The 22,912-nt window shown below is 34.7% G+C and overlaps 1 protein-coding gene across 1 annotated transcript in view; it reads right to left on the reverse strand.

Annotated features, from left to right (window-relative positions):
• The window catches only part of DPYD (dihydropyrimidine dehydrogenase), a 799,420-nt gene that overhangs the window by 198,577 nt on the left and 577,931 nt on the right, over positions 1-22,912 (reverse strand). The window contains exons 17-18 of the mRNA XM_069478264.1: positions 12,901-13,021; positions 11,933-12,052 (exon numbers count right to left, since the gene is read on the reverse strand). Coding sequence (XP_069334365.1) covers positions 11,933-12,052; positions 12,901-13,021 — 241 coding nt within the window. The remainder of the gene's footprint in view (positions 1-11,932; positions 12,053-12,900; positions 13,022-22,912) is intronic.

Genomic DNA, 22,912 nt, shown 5'->3' on the forward strand with positions numbered 1-22,912 from the left:
CTTGGCTTCTGATCAACACATTTCTTTTCAAATTAATTCATACTCATTAAAATTCCTCACGCTATATCATGCCAGATATGTGCTAAGAGTTTAACCTTCTTGTTTTATTGATTTGGTTATTGATTTGATTTTACTTTATTTATATATTATCTTGTTTTGTTTTAAACCAGGGGAAGTGAGAAATGGTGTGAGTTTCTTTTTTACTTTCAGAAAGGGATTAGTATAGGTTTTTTGGTCTCAATTTCTTCTCCAATTTAACACCTTCACAATGTCCTTCTCTTTATTCCCACCTAATGAAAAGGTAGCATATCTGAATTACTTACTATTGCTTTTTGCAAGCTCAGTTGAAATTATAAAAGAGATGATACTGCTGCTGAGAAAAAAAGATGGATCTGTTCAAAAAGAAGAAGAGACAGTTGCAGGAACACATGTATTTGTAACTGACTGAGGATTACAAAGAAGAAATTAAGAGGGACACCTAAAGTTTGCTCTCAGCATCACAGTCAGAGAAAATGCTCAGACAGTTCATCCAAGTTGTAAGAAATAAGGTTTTCTATTACTATAATGATGGCCGCTTCATTTCAAGAAAATCTTGCATGCTTACACTTCAAGAAAAATGCCTGAATGCTGCCTCTCATTTTTGTTCTTTGAAATAAATTCAAGAATTTTTCCCTCATTCACCTAATTGACTCAATTTTCCAATATAGAGACTGAGTGACGTAGGTAATATGGGACCATAATTTTAATAAGGATCACAGAAGGGTACACATACTGATTTTCAAATCCATATAGAATAAATGTTAGATTAATAAATTACACTTGTACTTGTAGCCTATTAGAATTTAATAAGCATGCACTATATTTAGACAGAGACTTGCCATGGCAAATATTGGATGAAGATATTGATTAAAATGCCTAGCAGTTCATTTTGGAGACAGATCCAAATTTGAACCTGGACTATGACACATCCTGATTATGTAAACACTGGCAAGTTGTTTAACCATCTGAAATTTGAATTTCTAGTCTGTAAAATGGGCCCAGTGATATCCATCTCATAGGATTATCTAAATAAAAATGCATATAAAGTGTTCAATGAAGTGCTAGGCACGAAAAAACCATATTACTCAAAGGCCTTGATAGTCCCACATAGCTGCTGCTACTCATTGCTTGAATTGCCAGTGCTGAGGAATGTAGAAATGCTGACCAATTTGCTAGTAACACAAAAGTCTGCCAGCATACATTTTCAAATACCACCAGTAGCACATATTAACTTAAATACTGAGATTTATAAATTTATGAATGAAATTATCTTAAAATTGCTAGTGCTACTTTAAGAGACATAGTTAAGTTTATATAGAAAGGAAAACTAAGTTACTACTTAGCTGCCATAAAGTTGAGTGAAGATTAAATGAAATAAGCTAGTTGTTTTCTCACAGAAGTATATACACCCAGAATTACACTTTATATGGAAGTTTATATATCCCACAAGTAAAATGATTTTAAGGAAATAATTTTCTAGATCTCTAATTTCCATATGTATCATTTCTTAAATTTTATATGCCTGAGAAAGACTGCAGTCACGATATCATGCTGGTTCTTGTGTCCCAACTCCTGTCTCAACAGTTCTTCCTTCACCTTCGAAAAGAAATATATTTCTCAATAATCTCAAATATTACCAATTACATACTGTCATAGAGTGTAAAATTTCTGGAGTACCAAACAGAATGGTAATTCAAAATATTAATATTAGTTTTAAGAAAGTGATTTATTTTAATGACTGAGAAACAAACATTTTTTTCAAATCAGGGAAGTTCCAAGCTCCTAATTTCAATGAAATTGAAAGAGGAAGTCATCAAATTGTCTTAATAACTTTTGGTGAAGATTACTAAGTAAACTTTGTGCTTATAATGTGGAAGATGTTCAAAGATTTGTATAGAATGACTGTAACAAAACTTCTACTTTCTTTTATTTATTTAGATAAACAAGGATTTTCAGTGTTCATGTCTAAAAATTAAAAGTAGAATGGAATTGATGCTGAACCCCATTTTTTAAGGAATAATATGCCTCAAAGGGATATGTGATCAAAGTATTTATTTATTTTTCCTATTGAATTGACTTTTTAATTTTTAATTTTTTTTTATTTCAGCATATTACGGGGGTACAAATGTTTAGGTTACATATATTGCCTTTGCCCCACCCAAGTCAGAGCTTCAAGCGTGTCCACTCCTAGATGGTGCGCACCACACCCATTAGGTGTGTATATACCCATCGCCTCCTCCCCCCCCACCTGCCTGACACCGGATGAATGTTACTACTATATGTACACTTAAGTGTTGGTCAGTTAAGTCAGTTAATACCAATTTTGATGGTGAGTACATGTGGTGCTTGTTTTTCCATTCTTGGGATACTTCACTTTGTAGAATGGGCTCCAGCTCTATCCAGGGTAATATAAGAGGTGCTAGATCACCATTGTTTTTTCTGGCTGAGTAGAACTCCATGGTGTGTATATATGTATATGTATATATATATATATATATACACCACATTTTATTGATCCACTCATGCATTGATGGGCACTTGGATTGTTTCCACATCTTTGCAATTGTGAATTGTGCTGCTTTTATAAAAGCCATATTTTCTCAATAATAAATGCATTTCCAATAAAACTTACTTTTATTTTGAATAATTATAATTATTTGATATATTTATATTATTTTGATAAAGTATAAACTATAAATTCTAACAATACAACATAAAAAAATTATCATTAAAGACTAACTCCAGAAATTTAAAAAATATAAATATCCATTTATAGATATATATTTTGTTAAAGTGTAATTCCATAGGGTGATCCTCAAAATATATTTAATTAGAAAAAATATATAAAAATAGGATAAAATTGGTGGATAAATTGAAAATATGAATTTGAGGGAAAAAATAATGTAACACTTTCCACTATTATTTAGAGCAAGTTCATGTATTTTTAAATGGGTGCTATTAATATTTACACTCTTATTAGGTTTACTTAAAAGAATGATAAAACAATTTCATTTTAAGAATTAATATTTGCAAAACATGGCAGATTATGTCTTTAGCTATCACTTAAACTTATGGCTAAAATTCTAAGGTCAGCTTAAAATGAGTGAGGGGTATGTGTATCTCAAGGGTTTACTATGCTCCACACTTAAGGATCTTTTGAAATTAGAGGTGTAATTTTCAACCAGGCATCCACATGGTACTGAATTGTTGGGGCTGCACACCAGCACATTAGTCTATTCAGAATAAGGTTGCAGCAGCTTCCATGGTGGATGAATAGTATCATGAACAGACTATAAACATGACTTTAGAAGACTCTCGGTGCATAGTGTAACTGTGTTAACAGCAGGGATACTGTGCATTGAAATAGCTTTTCCTCACAACATGGCTTATCTCCTCCCTTCTGCTGATAAAAGGATACCATTGTACAGGGATGACAGGAAAGAAGTAAATTAAAAGAGAAGAGCGGTAGGCTACTGATATTGTTGTCTCCAACATTTTAAGGGTTTGAGAAAATAACTAAGTAATTTTATATGTAAGCACTTGTCCTGGGAGGGAACTATTATTATTCAATATGTTAGTGTCTGCACAAAGTTAAAAGGAAAAACATAGTATTTCACAATTGTGAGCTTAATTTTACCCTTGTCTGCCTCTTACACCTGTTTCCTTTTCAAAGGACTATTTTTTTTTTTGAATTTTTTAATTTAATTTATTTAATTTATGCTTAAGTTTGAAGAGTCACTCCTGGCTAGTGGCTACCATGCTGGCCAGCGCAGGTCTAGGCTGTCTAACTTTGATGAGCAAACTCTGCACCATGACACCATTTTCTTAATTGGATTCCTCCCATAGCAGTACCCAAGACATGGATTTGGGTAAAAAGAGCTTATTTAAGAGGTGATCCTAGGCAGCAGGAAAAGGAATGAGGAAGTGAGATAGGAAAGGTGAAAAAATAATGAAGTCTGCATTGACAAACCGTAAGCAGTTGGGAAACACTTGAGACACTTATAGAAAATAGTTCCTCATTGTTCCATTGAGGGGTAACTAAGTGATCCTGTTTATCCAACTCCCATGCATCATTGGTTGAAGGATGCTCCCAGGGGCACTCATACACTATCCTGAGCCCATCTCTGCCCCTGGATTTCCAGCCTGCCTCACCTATGGCACAGTCATGCCCCTGTGCCTAGGTAAAGCCTTAGGGCAGAGAGAGATGCAGGCACCTGAGGCTAGGTCTGTCCTCCCAAGCTGCATATAACTTCCAGGGTGGATCAGGGAGGTGTGCAGTCAGGGTAAATTATATTGCTTCTCACTATATTTTATTAACTGATTGAGACAAGGTCTTGCTCTGTTGCCTGGGCTAGAGTGCAGTGGAGTCCTCATACTTCACTGCAACCTCAAACTCTTGGGTTCAGTGATCCTCCTGCCTCCACCTCCCAAGTAACTGGGACTATAGGAGCACACCACCATGCCAGCTAATATTTTAACTTTATTATATGGATGAGGTCTCATTACGTTGTTCAGGCTGGTCTCAAACTCTCAAAGGACTATTGATATCCATAAATTGTCTCCAGTGGCACTCAGAATAAATTCTCTTTGCATAAAAAATGGTTTGCACTCAACATTTAATCTTAAATGGGGTGACATATTATTTTCTATTCTGAGATGTCAAATACTGTGTTCTATGACATTTTTTTAGAATGAATTCTGACCTTCTTTACTACAATTTGTTTCAGATACTTAACTGTGGGCAGAAATTCTGCATTTATGTATTGAATGCCATAATTATCTTATTTTTCCATTTATTAAAGCCCTTCACATTGTTTTGGATCTCTGCTGTTCTCAAACTGTGGTTCCTAGACCAGCAGCAAAAGCATCATCTGGAATTTAGCAGTGCACATTCTCAGGCCCTCTCAGACTTATGTGTCAGAAACTCTGGGGAAGAGTTCCAGAAATCTGTGTTCCAACAAGCCCTCCAGGTTCTGACACATGCTGAAGTTTGAGAACCACTGGTCTCCTGGAATCTCACCTCACCAAAAGGATGTCCATATGAAAAAAATTGCTGCAGTTTAGAAGTTAAATAAAAATATTTCCCCTTACTAACATAAATGAATCCTGATACATAAAAGATTCATAAATATAAATATTAAATGCAAAAATTAAGAGTTAACCTAATTTTTTCTTTTGTAATCAGGAATTTGCTTCCAGCAGGTTTCAAGATCTTCAACTACTGAGAGACAATGTCATTTTGATAGTCCTCTAGACATGAGGAATAAATGTGTTGGCTTTATAGTCAGAGTAATGCTGGAGAGTTTGGTCTGATGCTTAGGGATTTAACATGACGAATGGATAAAGATGGTGAGGAATCTCATTCTAGTCATGCCCTCCTTTCCTAATTTCCCTTTTCACTGTTTGGTCTTCTTTCCCTTTTCCTTAGGGAGCCGAGTGATTGATAGCCTAATCCAATGACTGTATTACAGCTGCCTCAACTAGGACTCTTTTCCTTATCATTAGCAGTTAGCCTATGGTTAAATTCACAGCTCACTGCTTGGTACAGCCCCTGAGATTTAAGGGTCTGGCCTTTAGAAAATATTTAACATAAAACTGAAATCTTGACATACTGAGAACTCAGTTCTCTGCAAGGCTTCCTTAATTAATCCAATGTACTGTACCATTGTTCAGTATGAGAAGGTGACATAGTGAACTGTTTCTGAAGCTTACAGAGATGTGTAGTTCTAAATTAAACAACCACTGACGTGTACCTACACTGATTTTTTAGTACAGTAGATATGCATGAATCTGTGAATATTTAAATTCAGGCTCAAACAGTGACACAATACTCTCTAGTTTTACTTTCATAATAGAACAGTTTTTGATTAATTTCAAGCTTGAAATCATTCTTTATGAAAAAACACACACAGAGGAAAGAAATTTAATAATTCATTACCACTGCTGCAAAGGTAAGTTTTCTTAATATGCTTGTCAGAGTCCTTTGGTTTACAAAGTCTATCAAATACTTTCTTAGGAACTGGAACAGACATTAATTTATTTTCCTAATTTTGAACAAAAGAAAAATATATATAAAATCCCAGGTACCTAAGAATTCCTTAGCTCTTGAATACTATTTGATTCTATCATTTATCTGCAGGACAATAGTTATTTTAAAATACCTAAGGAAAAGATGTAGACCTTGATCTATGCTTTAAACCTTTGCCCTTGCTCCAGTCCGTCGATGAGCTGTAAGCATCTATGAATATGGCAGCTGAGTCCCAGATGAAAAATTATGCATCTCATAAACTGCTATTCTGCTGAAATGTCAAGCCAAGGCAAGGCTGTACCTCAAACTCAGCACTTGGCATTTTCCTTCTGTCTGCTTTGTTGCCATGAAGCAAACATGAACAGTGAGGATTTGTGTAGGGCAGGTAGCAGGCGAGCTCACTGTCAAAAATCTATTATTAGGGCTCTGATCTCCCACACAGCCCAACGATGGCTAAACAGTGAGAAACTCAGGATTCAGGAAAGGCAATATAATGAAAAAGGGGATTCTTTGTCAATCTGTACATGAATACATTTAAATGAGCATTATTTAAATGAGAATATTTCTAATGGTGAGCTTCTCTCAACCAAAGTGATCATTTATAATGAAAATTATATAATTCAGCTTCTTTATTTGATATGCCTACTTTTGACTGTTCTACAAATATAGTACATATATATTTGTATAACAAGGTCTTTAATGGTTTGATTAATGGAACTTGTGATAGGCTATGGATGTTTTACATATGTGAATACAGACCAGATTTATTGCATTATCCTGTTACATACACAAAAAAAGAAAAGAGAAAAGTGAGTATAAAATGGAAGTTTCTCCTTTTAAATTATTCTCTTTGGCATGACTTATCACCATATTTTTTATTCATTTAAATTATATCTTTATCTATCAAGTTATTTTAGATATTTCAATGTTAAAACCTACGTTCTTATTGATACAGATAGTTACAATAGATAGCTTTAATTTTATGACAGATAGTAGGCGTGTTTTTCTAAAATCATTTTATGCATCAATAATCATATGATTGACACATGAAATCCAGTCCATTAAGGACTACCTTTTAATAAAAAACTACCAACACTGTATTTTATGATAGAATTGTAATGTGTAGTGTAAGAACTTACAGCAATCCTGCCAAAATTTTCAGTTGCTTGAATGTGTAAATACAGTTATTTAAAGAAAAATGTAACTAAAACTTCTGAGTTTTTAATACATTTTATGTTTTGTCATCTTCCTGATTTTATACAAATATTCACTAATAAATGCAGCAAAATAAGTTTATGATTAGAGTGGATTACACTGGATTTGCATTTATGTAGTGCCCAGTAGCAGAGTGTATGCTACTAAGTTATCACATGGTTCCAACAATTCACACCTAAGTAACTATGTTAAAAACAAACATAAACTATGCAATGTGGAATCAATGCTTAAAATCTTTGGAAAAGCAAATTTTTCCAAACTATAGACTTTGGACTCACTTCCAGCCTTACACTGGCCCAGAGTTACAAATTACTAGCAAAATTACTAACCTGTACTTTCTTTTATATTGGTTTTTCCTATGTTGGTTTTGTAATAGAAACACCTTTAGGAATCTTGTAACCATAAGAGCTCAGTCAGAGCTCAGTGTTCAGCATCTCATGTAGCTATATTTCAAATCATTCATTATTTACTTGTAGACTTGTAAAAACATTCATGAGTATACCACTATAATTTGATGATACATATACAATCATTTCTTAGATTCTTTAATAACTTATATGTGAGTAATAAATTTGGGCTAAAATAGAGAACAAATCTTGAAGACCTTCTTTGATGAATTATTCAGAAATAAATAATAAAGTTTATAAGTCTTAGTGGTGAACAAAATGTTTCTTTTGCTTTGAGTAAGTTGATACAAAATCAATAATTTCAAGAAAGCAACCAAAATTTGAAATTAAGAACCAAGAATTTTCTTTTCTTTGGTAAAACAGAACAAATTTGGCAAATAAAATAATTTCAAACAATGAGTTAATTTTTCAAGCTCATAGGAAATAAATTATGGTTAGCTTAAAGTGTCTATTATTGTTTCAATTAAAGTGTCTTCTTCACTTTTCTCTACGTGTGTGTGTGTGTGTGTGTGTGTGTGTGTACAACACAAAAAATACGTTAAGGACAATGAAATTAATCCCCCATTAATAAAACTCATTAAAAACACAAGAAACAACAGAAACTCCTTCAAACAAGTTTGCCAAAATGAAAGATGCTTGATTACTCTTTCTCCTGCTGCACCTGTAAATGAATAAAGGTTATCCTCATGAAGTCTGCTTTCAGAAAGACATCTTTAGTTTATGCTGTGCAGGACTGATTCTTAACCACCTCTGAAAGAATCTTACCCACAGGGAGGATTTCATGTGAAAATGTCACACCACAGCTGGATAACATCATTTATATAGGTGATAGTAATCACTGAGTCGGGGGCTATCTTAAGATGCCCTTATTATCTGGTGATGAGGTCAGTAAAAAGGTCAACATTTGAAACTAAAACAAGAAAATAAAGAAACTAAAACTAGGAAAAATAATGAGTAATTCACACAAAAATGTAGTTTATAATTATGTCACTGATGAGATTAGTGTTCTCCAATCAAATAAAGTCTTTTTTTCTCCCCAAAAAACCAATAATCTACTCAACTGTGTGGTGATATACAAATTAACTGCTGTTTGATATAACAAAAGTTTTCTGCGTGGATTCTAGAAAAAGGAAAGTTAGTTGGTAATAACTTAGTGTTAAGTCTTTACTGTCCAAAGAAAGGTAGAGAATGATAATTCTTTAAAATCAATGATTTAGACAGACTACTTGTATGGTGGAGAGCTTAATCAGCCAACCTAATTTCATAAAAATATCCTTTATGAATATGAAACATATTTCCTTTGTTACTATTCTCACCATGAAATCACCTGATCTATAATTCAACATTTAATGGACCAATACCATGAGGTATTTCTCCTGTAATTGAAATTCAGGTTTACAAATCATTCTTTTATGAGTTTAGTAAATATGTGGGAGCTCTCCCAGATTTTAGTCACCTACAGGTGAATTAGAAAAATACAGTTTCTAAAATAGCAAAGCTGAGGATAAGACCTTAGGATGAGGTCCTAACTTCCCTTCTTAATATAACTTTTAAACTCCAGCAAGTAGTAGTTATCTTTCTATAGGCTTAATGATTTATTTTATTTAACAAAGAGATCTCCCTCTAAAACAGAGCTTTCATATTTTTTGAAGTTAACCACGGTAATAAAAAAATGCATTTTACATCCTGACATATATATGTTCCTATTATGAGTATAATTGAAAAAGAAGTTTGACCAAACAATGCTTATCTCAACTATTTGCAAAGCATTCTGACATTTCTTATTCCATTTCATTTTTTAAAGAATATTGATTACAGTTCATTAAACCTGATTTCATAGTATACTTGTGAGTTGGGAACCAACATTTGAAAAATATTGTTCTAGAATCCAGACTAATTAATTATATTTGAAATAATTCAACTGACATTCCTTAGCTGAGACCCTATCTGCCCAACGTAAGTCATTGTCCCTTATTAGTTAATGCATTTTAAGATACGAACATTACTGAAATGTGACCACTTTTCTATAGCCAGCGTACTGCCCCAGGTGCCTCACTATTTCCCCCTTTAAACAAAACATAACCTTCATTTCAAATAGAAGTCTTATTCTCAGAAAATATAACAAAAATTGAACAAACAGAGAGTATACTGGAAAGGAAAAATATCCTTCCCAGGCCATGGAAAGTATGTGTTATATTTCAGGTGGCTATCCAAAGTTGAACTCTATTTAGTTCGCACTTAAAAAAAAATCTGTGATTCATGCAGCTTTTCTAAAAGTAGACATTCCAATGCTCTGAGAGAACACTTGGGAAGATATTAGCACTATGCTGCGGTAATTTTCTTTAATCTTGTAAAAATATCTAGCATATTTTGTGTAATTTTCAATGCTGAAGCAGCATTTGAAGCTCTGTCAGCCATATTTGATAAAACTCTCCTAAAATTTGAAGCCATTATTATTTAACACAATTTTGCTAGGCTAGGTTTTGCTATAACTCATTCTGAAAGTACTTTGTTATAGAACTTGCTTCTGTCCTAAAATATATTATCATTGCCTATTTAAACTGCTTTTCAGATTCTATTACCGTTAAACTAAAGCAAGCATTGCTTTAAAGGAGGAAACCTGTATTAATTTCGTCAATATGGAGAAAGGCTATTTTCAAAACAGATTGTATAATGTGAAGAAACTTAATATAGAACCTATTAGAAATGAGGTACAAGCCCTTAAAAATGTTAGGGACTTTTTGTTGTTTAAAATGAAATTTCCACCCAGGCTTAGCTGAGCTTATAGCTCAAATGAATATTGATATATGAATTTATAAATCTTAGAAATAGAGTTTTATGGAAATGCTAACAGGCCCTGAGGTATGGCCAAACTTGTTTTCAGGTACTGCTATAATTTCCAGTGTGTGTATGCTTAAAGACTGAAACACAAAAGACTTTTTCTAATGCTGTAATTTTGTAGTTTTATTAGACTGAGTTATAGTATGGGAGAATATTCAGAAATTGCAGCTTAAATGAGAAAACGTGAATGATGTCACTTATATAAAATATTACTGCAATAGTTCTTTTATTAATTTTTAATGTTCAGCACCCTCTGTGACCTCCTTTATTCTCTTGCTGTCAACATGGCAGGCTGGAAAAATTGAAATGGGCTGACAGAAAACATAGTGCACGTTACAACCCAACTCTGGAGTCTCCTGACTCTTTTTCTGCGGCACATGCTAACGTGGTCCATGCTATTCTGCATTACAATAATGTTTAAGGCCCTGTTTGATAGCTCCTGATAAAAGCAAGCTGCGTCTGGAGGCTGAGCAGGTGCTCTTTGTCAGCCCTCCTCTTTCTGACACTGTGGGAATGGCATTCAATTAAAAGCAGAATATAACCTTTCATCATTGTTGTTGATCATGGCACATAAACACACTTCATACTTTCAAAACAGAATATCTCAGCATGGACAGAGCTTTGTTTGTGTCCATCCAGCCTCTTCCAAAAGCACATTTTGGTCTGATTCAGCAATGCTTTCCTGGAACAGTGGGACATTGTTATGTTATATATATTTACCACTTTCTCTGTCACCAAGGAGACTAAACCCCATACCAGCAATGTCAAGAAGCTCATAGCATTGTCTTTGCAAGACCAAGTTCATGTTGTCACAGCCACAGAGTACACAGGGCAATAATATGGGACAGGACCTTGGCATTAAAACTTCCCTTTCTTTTTCAAATGCAAGTGTTCGATGATGAGAAAGAGCAGGCAACAGTGTGAGGGCTGCAGATGTCGTGTCAGCTGAAGCTTCATTCAATGGGTTAGTGGTTTGTTTGGGACAGTTGTGAAAGCAAAGTTTTTTGAATAAGATAGATTTTAAAATTCTAGAAGGAGTGGAAATTAATTCAGACTATGAAAAAGATATTATAATTGGAGTATTTTTCTTCTGGAGGGCCCTGGTATTAGCCTTTACTAACAAATGGCAAAAATCGTGACAATGGGAAATTCTGAGGAAAGCACAGACCACGATAGAATAGAATTTGTGCAAGACCCTATCTCAGTATTCTCTCATCTTGTGCTAACAATCACTTGAGCCTTCTCATTTAATCTGTTCTGTCTGTCATAACTATTAGGAATAGTGACCAGCCATGAGTTACAAGACTTGGGATCATACAAGACGTGAAACTTTTGCTTGCAACATGACCTCCTGATTTTTCAGTAACCTTCAAAGAAATATAATGAAAAAAGTAACACCTACCAGACACTCCTCCATATGTGGTCCGCTTTCCAATACCCACTGCCGGCCAGGGCGTGGCATCAGATTTTAATCCCATCAGACCTGAGACAGTGTTGGTGGCTGTAACACCATCTGCGCCACCTGTGAAAAACACAACATTTCCCTGCAGTTCTTAAAGACATGATGGTTAAAACCCCCACTCAAATCCCTATGACCCAGGAAAATATACACTCAACTTTCTCTTGAGAACATTTCCTTCACAATTATTTAACTTCACAATTATTTATTCACAATTATTTAATTCCTACAATTATGCTTAAAATTCTAGACATTAAAAAAAGTTTTAATTACCATGACTTCATTTTCTCAATTATTATACAGACTTATTGATGCCAAATGTATTGTATTCAGTGTTATTTTTCAAGTAATTTACAATGTCTTTGCAAGTCAAGGTGTAATTTCCCTGGGACGGAACATGAGCACATATGATTTATAAAGTCATGAATTGACTGCATGATTTATGTATTCAACAGATATTTACTGGGCATGTGTTTAAGGCAGTGTGCTAGGCCCTATCAAATATAAAGGGAACTCGTTAGAAATTTCCCATTGTGGAAGTCGATATTTCTTTCTTTACTTTGTTAGAGGTCCAAATGCTATTACTGAATTGTTACATTATTAAGTCATTTATTTTGGAGAGGTTTGGTGTGACTGTGGTTTTAACTCATAATTCTTTGTGCATGAAACAAGTGTTTATTAGGAAAAATTATAAATGATCTTGAGTTCCTAGATCAAAGTTTGGGTCCATTTACTAGCTTGAATAAAAGTTATAACTTTACTGTATTTGTGAGATCAAATGCTTAATTTAATGCTTTGAAAATCAAAACCAAAAATATACACGTTTGTGAGAAAAGACATACTTCAGTATGGCTACATAGTTCCGGCCAATATTTACAAAACTGGGCAACTGATGCAAGTCTAGTTCTTACCTTCCTTTGCAGCTCTTGCGATGTTCACAATATCAGTGACATTTGGGGTCAACTTGGCAAAAAATGGAATCTTAACAGCTTGCCTAACCCAGCGACAGATGTTCCGCACCAGCTCTGGATCCTGTTCAAATAGGTCAGTTAAATATAGAACATAATTAAAGAATTGTGATCAAAATGTGTACCAGAACAACAGCAAAGCTGGAGATGTGCAAGACAAATCCAACTTGACAATGAGCTACATGATATATTTCTCAAATTCCTCCTCAGTATTACACCTAGACTCATTAGGGAACTAAGGTTAACATACTTCAAGTGAACTGCAAATTCATCACATAAAGGTTAAATTCCTCAAGGGAGCCTTTGGAAAATAAAATTACAAAGAACCAAATGGAAGAAAGTGTTTCCCACTTTCAGTTAAATAATATCAGGAATGAAACATAAACTTTTGGTGGTAAGTACAGGAAACATGACAATTTCTAGATCTCATTGGTTTAAGCAAAAAAAAAAAAAAAAAAAAAAAAAAAAAATTAAATGCTGACTCCTAGGTGAATGATAGTAAATCTAAAGCCTGTTGTTTTCATTATTAGGAGATTTAGTCTTGTTGAAGCCTACTCAGAAGAAAATCTATCTGTGACTTCACCATCAATCTAAATGTGATATATACTATATGCTAATACAGAATAATTCAACCTTGGGTTATACATGAGCTGATCAGTAACTTTAACTTACTTTTGTGAATGTTACTAAGATCTGTGCAGAATTTTTCAACACTCATGCACTTGAAAGCATTGATCAAAATGACAAAAATGAAATAAAATATCAAATGCTCATTTTTAAAAGCAAGTAATAGACGTTTTCCTGTGCTTGTTTCCTGTGATTTTTCAGGGTTTTATTTTTTATGGGGCAAGTATCATTTAGGGGGCAAATACCTATCCTTTCCATTGAAATAATTTAGCTATAGTAATGTTCTTTGATTTCAACACATACAATAGTCCTTTTTTCCGTTACTTTTAGTGTAAAATTTATTCTGACAGGTACTGATAATGTGCTTTGATAAATTACTTTAAAATATGCAATAGCAATTCGTTATTGAACTTGGTAATATTATCTTAGCAAGTTAAAATGTTTTTTGAATAAAAGAAAAACCCAGAAAAATATTGGCATATATTTAAACTATGAAATAGTAGGCAAGCATATCATCTGTAATTAATATTTTTATAGGTAAGAAAGTTGCTCTTTGCATTTTAACCTTTCGAATTCTTTTAAGATGAGATTTCTAATGTTATAACCTTTAGAAAGAACCTTTTCACTTAGGCTTAATGTGTCTTGATCCATCATCCTGTATTACTCTAAAAGTTATGCGTTTTTGTGCTACGATACTGCAATGAGGTAATTTCTGTTGATTGTTATCATCTCTATTCAGCAAAACTTAATACTTTGAACCAGAAATCTTTGGCTTGACTTGTTCTCTTTTCAGAACAGTAATTTCTTCATTAAACATAAATATTAAAAAAGTGCTATATGGAATGCTCTACAGGGCATACTGTGCATTATGAATAGTAAAATCTGGAGACTTAGCTGTACAAATTCTAACTCATGAAAATGGAGATCTGCCCCTGCCCATGCAATGTTCATGAAATATTTATAACTGCTGCATTGGTATTATGAAGGCAGTTGCATCTTTGTGACTTTCATTTTTAAGTTATGAATTTCCATGGGACTTAGCCTAGAAATGACAGTAACTCTAGATGATATGAATTGCATGTCCTTTGTGAAAGCTCTTTTTAAGGTAGAATTTGACAATAATTTAAAGAACACTTGAATTGCATAATACATGGAAGGTAGCCTGATAAGAATTACTCAAACATGTTTAAAATATTTTTTGGTTCCAGTAGAGTAAACACTAATAATCTGATGTAGGCTTCTAAGTGGCTTTCAATACTATTGACCATCATGTCTTTATAATTTACTTTGAACATTTGTTGAACTTTTTTTCCGATTTTCAGTATTTGACTACTTGAAATGAATGCCTCTTACCCATTGTTTGACAATTTGAAATTTGTTCAAAGTTTTTCAGTTTCTTAAAAATATAGAGTCCCTTGGTTACTGCTATTTACTTCAGTCATCTGTCCTTATTTTGAGCTACCATAATTTGACCCTCCTAATATTTAGTTCCATAAATAAGCTTGATGGTGTTTGGATATGTTTTCTCATGTTCATAGTCAGCCAAGCCAGCTGATGACTAATCATTATAGCCAACTGAGACTCAATTTGATTACCTGAGAATTTTAAAAACTATTTCTGACCAACATTATTGTGACCAACGTTAATGACCATTCTGTAAATTGCAGTTTTGTTTGACAGATATAATGGGGATATTATAATACAACTAGAAATGTGGTGAAGCCAATAACATGATAAAACGAATCTGTATATAATATTTTGAGGAATTAGAGTATAGACTATAACTATTCACACTTTCCTTGTTTCTTCATACTTTTGATATGAACATTAAAGATCTTAAAGCAATTAGTAATGTTTCTGCATCTCGACCTTCTCATTTTTTAGTGGTAGTATCAGATAGTTTTGCCTTTTGTAACAAGCCAGTTTATAGAGTCTTATTGAACTGAGTACATTTTAGACAATTTCTAATTCTTCTCAAAATCTTCAGGATAAGAAATATACAAAGGTACTATAATCTCTCAGACAAATTGAGGCTTTAATATTATCAATACCAGCAAAAGCCAAGTAATACAAAACAATTCTGGACTGTTCTATTTCCAGGCACTCAAAAAATACTTGTTGTGTTAATGAACGAAGAATGAATGAAACTCAGCACATTTTCAATTTATTTCTTTATGTATCCATCAAAATATAAGACTATGTTTTAGCAAAATGTGGTATATGTATACCATGGAATATTACTCAGCTATTAGAAATAATGGCAATATGGCATCTCTTTGGTTTTCCTGGAGAGAGTTGGAACCCATTCTATTAAGTGAAGTATCCCAAGAATGGAAAAATAAGCACCACATGTACTCACCAGCGAACTGGTTTCCCTGAGTGCACATTTGGGAATAACACCAATTGGGTATCGGACAGAGGTGGGGGCTGGGGGGAAGGGATGGGTGTATACCTACTTGATGAGTGTGATGTGCACTGCCTGGGGAATGGACACGCTTGAAATTCTGACTGGGGGGGGAGGGGATGGGTGCATGCCTACATGATGAGTGCGATGTGCACTGTCTAGGGAATGGACACACTTGAAGCTCAGACTCGGGGGGATGGGGAGGCATGGGCAATATATATGACCTGAACTTTTGTACCCCCATAATGAGCTGAAAAAAAAATATAATATAAGACTATGTCTAGATTTAATTAAAATATACGACTATGTCTAGATATAGCTGGGCATGGTGACTTGTGCCTGTAATTCTAACTACTTGGGAGGCTGAAGTGGGAGGAACACTTGAGCTAAAGAGTTCAAGATCAACCTGGGCAATATAAAGAGACCCTTGTTTCAAAAAAAAAAAAAAGTATATTTTATGATAGATAATGTCTAGAAGGCTCTTTTACAAACCTAGGGTAATCTGTGAAAAAAATGATAGACAATTATGCAAAATGGAATACCTTAACAAGTCTTTTAAAATGTTTAATACACAAAAAGTCTACCTGGATCAACAAAATTTTTACTGGCGCTTTCTCTCCCACATGCATGTGTGTTTACTTGAATACTTGATAAAAACAAGTTACAGACAAATTTGGCCTATTGGAAAATTTTTGATAAGGCATATCCCAGTGTCTGCCTGCAATTAATATTCTCTGGAATAGATTTCTATGAAAACCAAACAACAGTGGCAACAGCAAAAACCAGAAAATGTAGTGCTGAGTAGATTGACTGCTGCAGTAGTTTTCATTGTGCAAAAATTGTTGTTTTTAAAGCTTACTTTCTTATCTGAGTCATAAGATAACAATTTTTAACTCTAGTAACTAGTATCTTTCTAGTTACACATTAAAGGAGTTCTGTAAATGATCCACCCTGCTGCTTTTCGGGCCCTGAAGATGATCTCTCCATTGTAGTGTAGGCATTTCCACCAATTACTTAGGGCAGCAAATCTCATTGGTTTCATGTCCTCTACAAAGGACTAAGCACTACAGAATGAGATTGTGAGAATTTTTTGATAAGCTAAATTGCAAGTGAAATTTTGACTTGAAGAAACATTCTTTCCAATTACCTGATAATTTTCACTCTGTACAATTCTTTTCAAAATGGCTTTCTTAGAAGCCAGCATTTCAGTGAATCCACTGAAAAATTTTACCAGTTATAAAATGTTTTCCACTACGGAACTCTTAAGTCTTAATTCACATGACATGCCAAGAGGTGGACAGCATTTTTATGTCTTCTTTTCTGATGGAGAGAAGATCAATCTGAGCACCAATTTCACCTTCTTAATTTTCTTTCCCATTATCATGTCCTAAAGCATCATCTTCTTTAGCAAAACTGCTCCCTAAAGTGAAATTCAGCCATCAATTGTAAACTAAAACTATAAAAGGTTTCTATTTCATTTATACCCAAAAGACTAGATGTAGCAGCAAAGTAACAGGCAAAAGTGATGTATTTATCCTTCTATGTCAATAAACTAGGACAGGCAGTCAACTACTTCAGGTATAATTATTAGTGTATGCAAAGGATGTGTGTGTAATGGAGATGTTTTAAATTAACTTATGTGTTAGTATGTGTCCTTTTTGCATCTGTTTTCCTGCTTAAGAATTCTAATGATGGTACAACCACTTTAGAAAATAGTTGAGCAGTTTCCTGTAAGGTAAACGTGGATTCACCAATCAACCCAGAAATTCCACTCTTAATTATATATCCAAAAGATATGAAAACATATTTCTACACAAAGACCTACGCTAGAATGTATACAGGAACTTTTTCAAAGCAGGCCCAAATTGGAAATAATCACAATATGAATCAGTATGTGAGTGAATAAACAAACTGTTGCATATCCACAGAATGAAACACTATTCGGCAATAAAAGGAAACAAACTAGTAAATCATGCCACAACTTGTAATTAATAAAAAAAATTATGCTGAACTAAAGAAGCACAGGAAAGATTATATGCTATATGAGGACACTTACTGAAATTTTACAAAAGGAGAAACTATAAGTATAGAAATCAGAGTAGTGGTTGCTGGGACTGAGGATTAAGGTTAGGGGAAGAATTAAGTGGGAAGATCTATAAGGAAATTTTTGAAGGTAATGGAAAAATATTTCACATGTTAATTGTGGTGTACTCAAGTGTGGACATTTGCCAAAATACATCAAACTCTACACTTAAATGTGTTCATTCTAATATAGGTAAATTATACTGCCATAAATTTCATTTAAAAATTTAAAAATAATTCTAAGGGTACTCCAATATAAATGGAAAAATGAAAGCCAGTGCCATTCTGAGCAATGTAGGTTCAATTCTTAATATTTATGGACCACGAGGCATTGCAATTGTTCTGTGCTGGACACTAAGGTGAATGAAACAAGGAAGTCAGGGTCTACTAGGAAACACAGCACAGGCACATAATAAGATGCACATTGGATGTTCAGTGTCAAACAAGAGATCCTGGTAATGCTCTATCTTTTCAGACTATTTCAGAACACACAGCACAGACTTAGTACATAGAAGACATTCAATAAATATTGTTGAATTGATAGAACTTACACTGCAAAATTTGCCACTTTCTTATTTGTATTTACTTGGAAGAAAATTGGGAGTATAAAATTACTGGGTCCAGGATGATGTAATAAACAACCATTTGCATTATGTTAGACAATGGAGATTTAAAGATGTGTAGTATACTATCCCTATTCTTAAAAAACAAAAACCAAAAATTTTTTTTGCATATAATGAATATATGATAGGACTATAAAAGCTTTAAGTGTATACACATGGAATATGTGTGTATGTGTGTGTATACATATACATATATACAATATACAAAATTTTTGGTCACTTCCTTGTGCCGTAAGTATAAGATGACACAGACCCACTTGTGTGTTCTGCCCTTCCCAGGTACACACAGCCTTCTCCATTCTGTCTCTCACTTCAGGCCTTTTCTTATTTCCCTCTCTCTACTCAGATCACCCTTCATATTTTGCCCCTTGAGTAAACCCCCTCAAAGCAGCCCTCCATGATGAATCATCCCATCCTACCTCAGCCCAGGATGGATTAGTAAATAACTGGCTCTCCAATGCTTCCATAATGTTTCTTTATTACTACATTTATCACAGTGTTTTATAATCATCTTCTCTGTCTTTTAATAAATTTCTTTCTACTAGACTATTGGTCTTTTAGGGGATGTATTTTACTTTTATCCTGATCTCCTAGCATAGAGGCTGAGATATGAAAGACACCCAATAAATATCGTACTGAATGAAAGACTGAAGAATTCCTAATTGTGTGCCAGCTTTCCACAATGAGCCACAAAACATTTGCCTCTCCCCTTCCATGGAGCCAAAATAAGCTACAGAAACAGGATATTAGTAGTTCTTGCATTGCAACTGGTGGAGGTTGGCAACAGTCTTGATGCTCCCCATGAGCGAGCCGAAGTGCTTGGAGGGGACTGAACCCTACTATGGCCTACAAGTCCATGAAAACCTCTGAGGGCCCAGGCTGACTGTGACCCTTTCTGTCTGAATCTTTAAGATATTGAGGGTTTCTTCAGAGTTTGCCCTTTGGCTAATCACACCTGGAAGTCTACTGTCTCACCTAGCCATGGTAATGAAGTTGGAGATGTACCTGCTCATCAAAAAGGCCAATGAACACCTTCTGCCCACAGTTCCATGAGCTATTCTCTATGAGTGTCTTGGGAGACTGTTCCTACAACACTATTGCTATCTTATTTTGTAAATGCTTTGAAAGAGAGAAGGGATTTTTCAATGTAAGGGGTTAACTCTTTGAATTGTTGAGAAATTATATAACCTTTCAGCATAACTGATGAATAGATATGCTAAGGTAGCTAAGTTCTGAAAAGGTCTTAGAGAATAGCAGACACAGACATGCAGTACTCAGATACTTCCTTGAGGAAAAGACTCTGGCCCAGCTGCAAGAGTGTGGTGAGTTGACTTTCCCTAACTCTCACTCCTTCAGGTCTACCTCAACTTCTGAGCTGGAGCCCTCTCAGGGAAACCCCAAGCCGATGACAGAAAAACCCTGATACAAGGGTCTACCCATTTCTATCCAATCCAGGACTCCTCTAACAGGCAATCTTTTCCCTGAAGCTCTACATTGGGCTGGTGAAGATTTTCCTTATATCTTTATCAGGTCTGATGGCTCCCCTTACCCAATTCTGCTTCCTTCCTTTTCATTTTACAGTCATTACTCACCAATAAATCTTTCACCATCCTAACTCCATCCCTGTGTCTGATTCTCAGAGGACTCAGATAACACAACAGTTTCCTACTTATTTGAGGAATGTTCCCTATGAAAGGATGAGGCTATGTTCTAAGAAAGTCAAAGAAGAAAAAGAAACTTACCCAAGTGATTCCAGGATATCTCACTGAGAGGAACTCAAGAAAGCTAAGCTGAATTCAAATGAATCTCTCAAATTTCTTCTGAATTCTACTTCTACCTTTGGCTTTACAGAATAAGGTCTCCTGGAATGTCCTAAAAAGCCACGGCTTGCTGGTAGCTTACCCAGCAGTAGCCAATATATGCCCAGGGGAAAGAGAAGGCCCAATACCAAGAAGCAGGACATTTTTTCTCCTAGAAAAAGATCTTTCAGGGACATGGTAGGAGACAATAATTGGGTGTCCTATGCCTGGAGACTACTCAGAGACATCCTTGGGCAGTTTGGAAACCTGCTTGAGCTTTTGATTCAGAACTTGCTGGAAGATAATATGGGACACTGGAAGTGACTGTATAGAAGTCCATGGATAAAGGAGATGATACCTTTATGTCTGAAAGCCAGGACTAGGCATCAAAGGAAGTGGCCAAGGGAATCAGTGTATTTGCTAATCCTCACCCTGATCCTTTTCTTCTTGCTGGTACAGTCAATGAAAATCTCTTAATAACATCATGGGAGGTCACCTGAAACTTCTTTCAGGTGTATTGAGCCTCCAATGACCTCTGTTCTGATTTGTACTCCACTCTAATGTCGGATTTTGCTTTCATAATCCATTTTGTTTGCCCAAGTTCTAGTTCTGCCTTTCCCCTTAACCTCCACATCTAATGTTCCCACTACCTGTGTTTCCCATTTCTGGACTGAATTTGTTCCCTTCTTTCAGGATTGGATCCCTCTGAGTCATGATGCCCACCTGAGCTGACCTGCACTTGCCCTCCTTGCACCTATACTTGATTCATGACTTGTCACTTATGGGCAGCCGTTCCATATTGCCTTACAATGGTTTTCCTTTGCCTATGCTGGACATTTCCATGTCTATTTCCCTTGTCTTAGCTTTATTCCAAAATCAAGATTGACACAGGCTCCATATGTCTACCTTCATAGGAAAACAAAAGCCCTTTGAGAACCATACATTGGCCATAGTTCACAGGCATTAAGATACTTCTAAATCCTCTATGTTAAGACATTTCAGAAAATAATTTATTCTTTCTCTGCATCCTTTATATTGAGCTGAAAAATGACCTTGAACTTTCCTTATATGTGGAATATTATTTATCTGTGAATTAAAATGCTAGTATTATCTGCCATAGAAAAAGGGTGCTATCTATAGTTTGTTTATTAAGGAGTGTATGCAACATTACCTGGAAGATTTTAATATATGGAGAAACAGGCTATGCACATATTTTCCTGATACTACCAGTAGGTATTCAAAATTGTGAACCAGTTGAGCCACACTGAACCCCTGCTGGTTTCCTAATTTTTGCTTATAACACACTAAAAAGACTTCAGTGAGTTATGAACTGCAGGCAGTTGCTTGTCCCACTATTTATGGATTCATTTTGGATAAGAGTGAGTATTAAAGTGTATAATAAGGAGTTCTCATTCTATGCAGACTTCAGGCAGCTTGGCATTTGTTTTCCTAATGTAAAGCATTAGTGTAAACAGTGTAACAATTGATATTTTATACATCTGTTGGTCTATTCACTTAGCTTATGTTTTCCAGCACTAGAGTTAGAAAACAACCACAAGCACAAAAGCTCAGTATCTTTATAATCCCATATTGGTGTGAATGATTAACTAACACAGAGAGGAGGCTAGTGTAAAGTAGCATTCTGCCCTGGAGCACCCTCTATGTGGATACGTTTAGGATGAAGAGAGTCTAGGGAAGTCATGCTTCTGTCCTGAGAACTTTATGAAATCCAAGCAAAAAGGAATTACTGCTGAGGTAATTTTAAATAATGTTGTTACATTATTTAAACAGAAAACCTCAATCCCTTGGAAATGAATGGTTTCAGCTAAGGAGAACTCATCTATAACAAGTTGGTACAGTTCCTTCAGGAATTTCTTTCTACTGCTGCTTTAAGAGCTGGAGAGAATTATCTAGCCCTTGTTTGTTTGTTTGTTTGTTTGTATGTTGTGTCAGCTCTGTGGACTGATTTCCCTTCTTGAGCTGAAAGGGATTTAGAAATACTAAACATGGGTGACTTTGTTAAAAAGCCTTTGTGTGAAAATGTGGGATGGAGAAGACTTTAAACATGACTTTTTTTAAGTGTGATATTCACACACTCAACATAAAATTCATGGATACTAGATTTTACCTAAAATTTTGAACAATCTTAAACCTAACAATCTTTATCAATTTATTTATTTATACTCATGTGGTGGTTTATAAGCATCTAATCATAAGATTTGAATGTGTATGTAGAAAGGGAGTTCTCTATTTTAGCCTTTTGGGTGCCAAGGAATGGAAACATAGTGCAGTTACCCCATTGTTGGGGGTTCTTTTTAAGTGTACATGGAGTGTACAACCTCTTTCTTATATTGCCTTTTTGATTCTCCAATTCAAATTTGTACAATCTACTATAGAATCTATGATTCAAAATCAAACCC

Source organism: Eulemur rufifrons, chromosome 8 (genome assembly GCF_041146395.1).
Source record: "Eulemur rufifrons isolate Redbay chromosome 8, OSU_ERuf_1, whole genome shotgun sequence".
Lineage (NCBI taxonomy): Eukaryota > Metazoa > Chordata > Mammalia > Primates > Lemuridae > Eulemur > Eulemur rufifrons.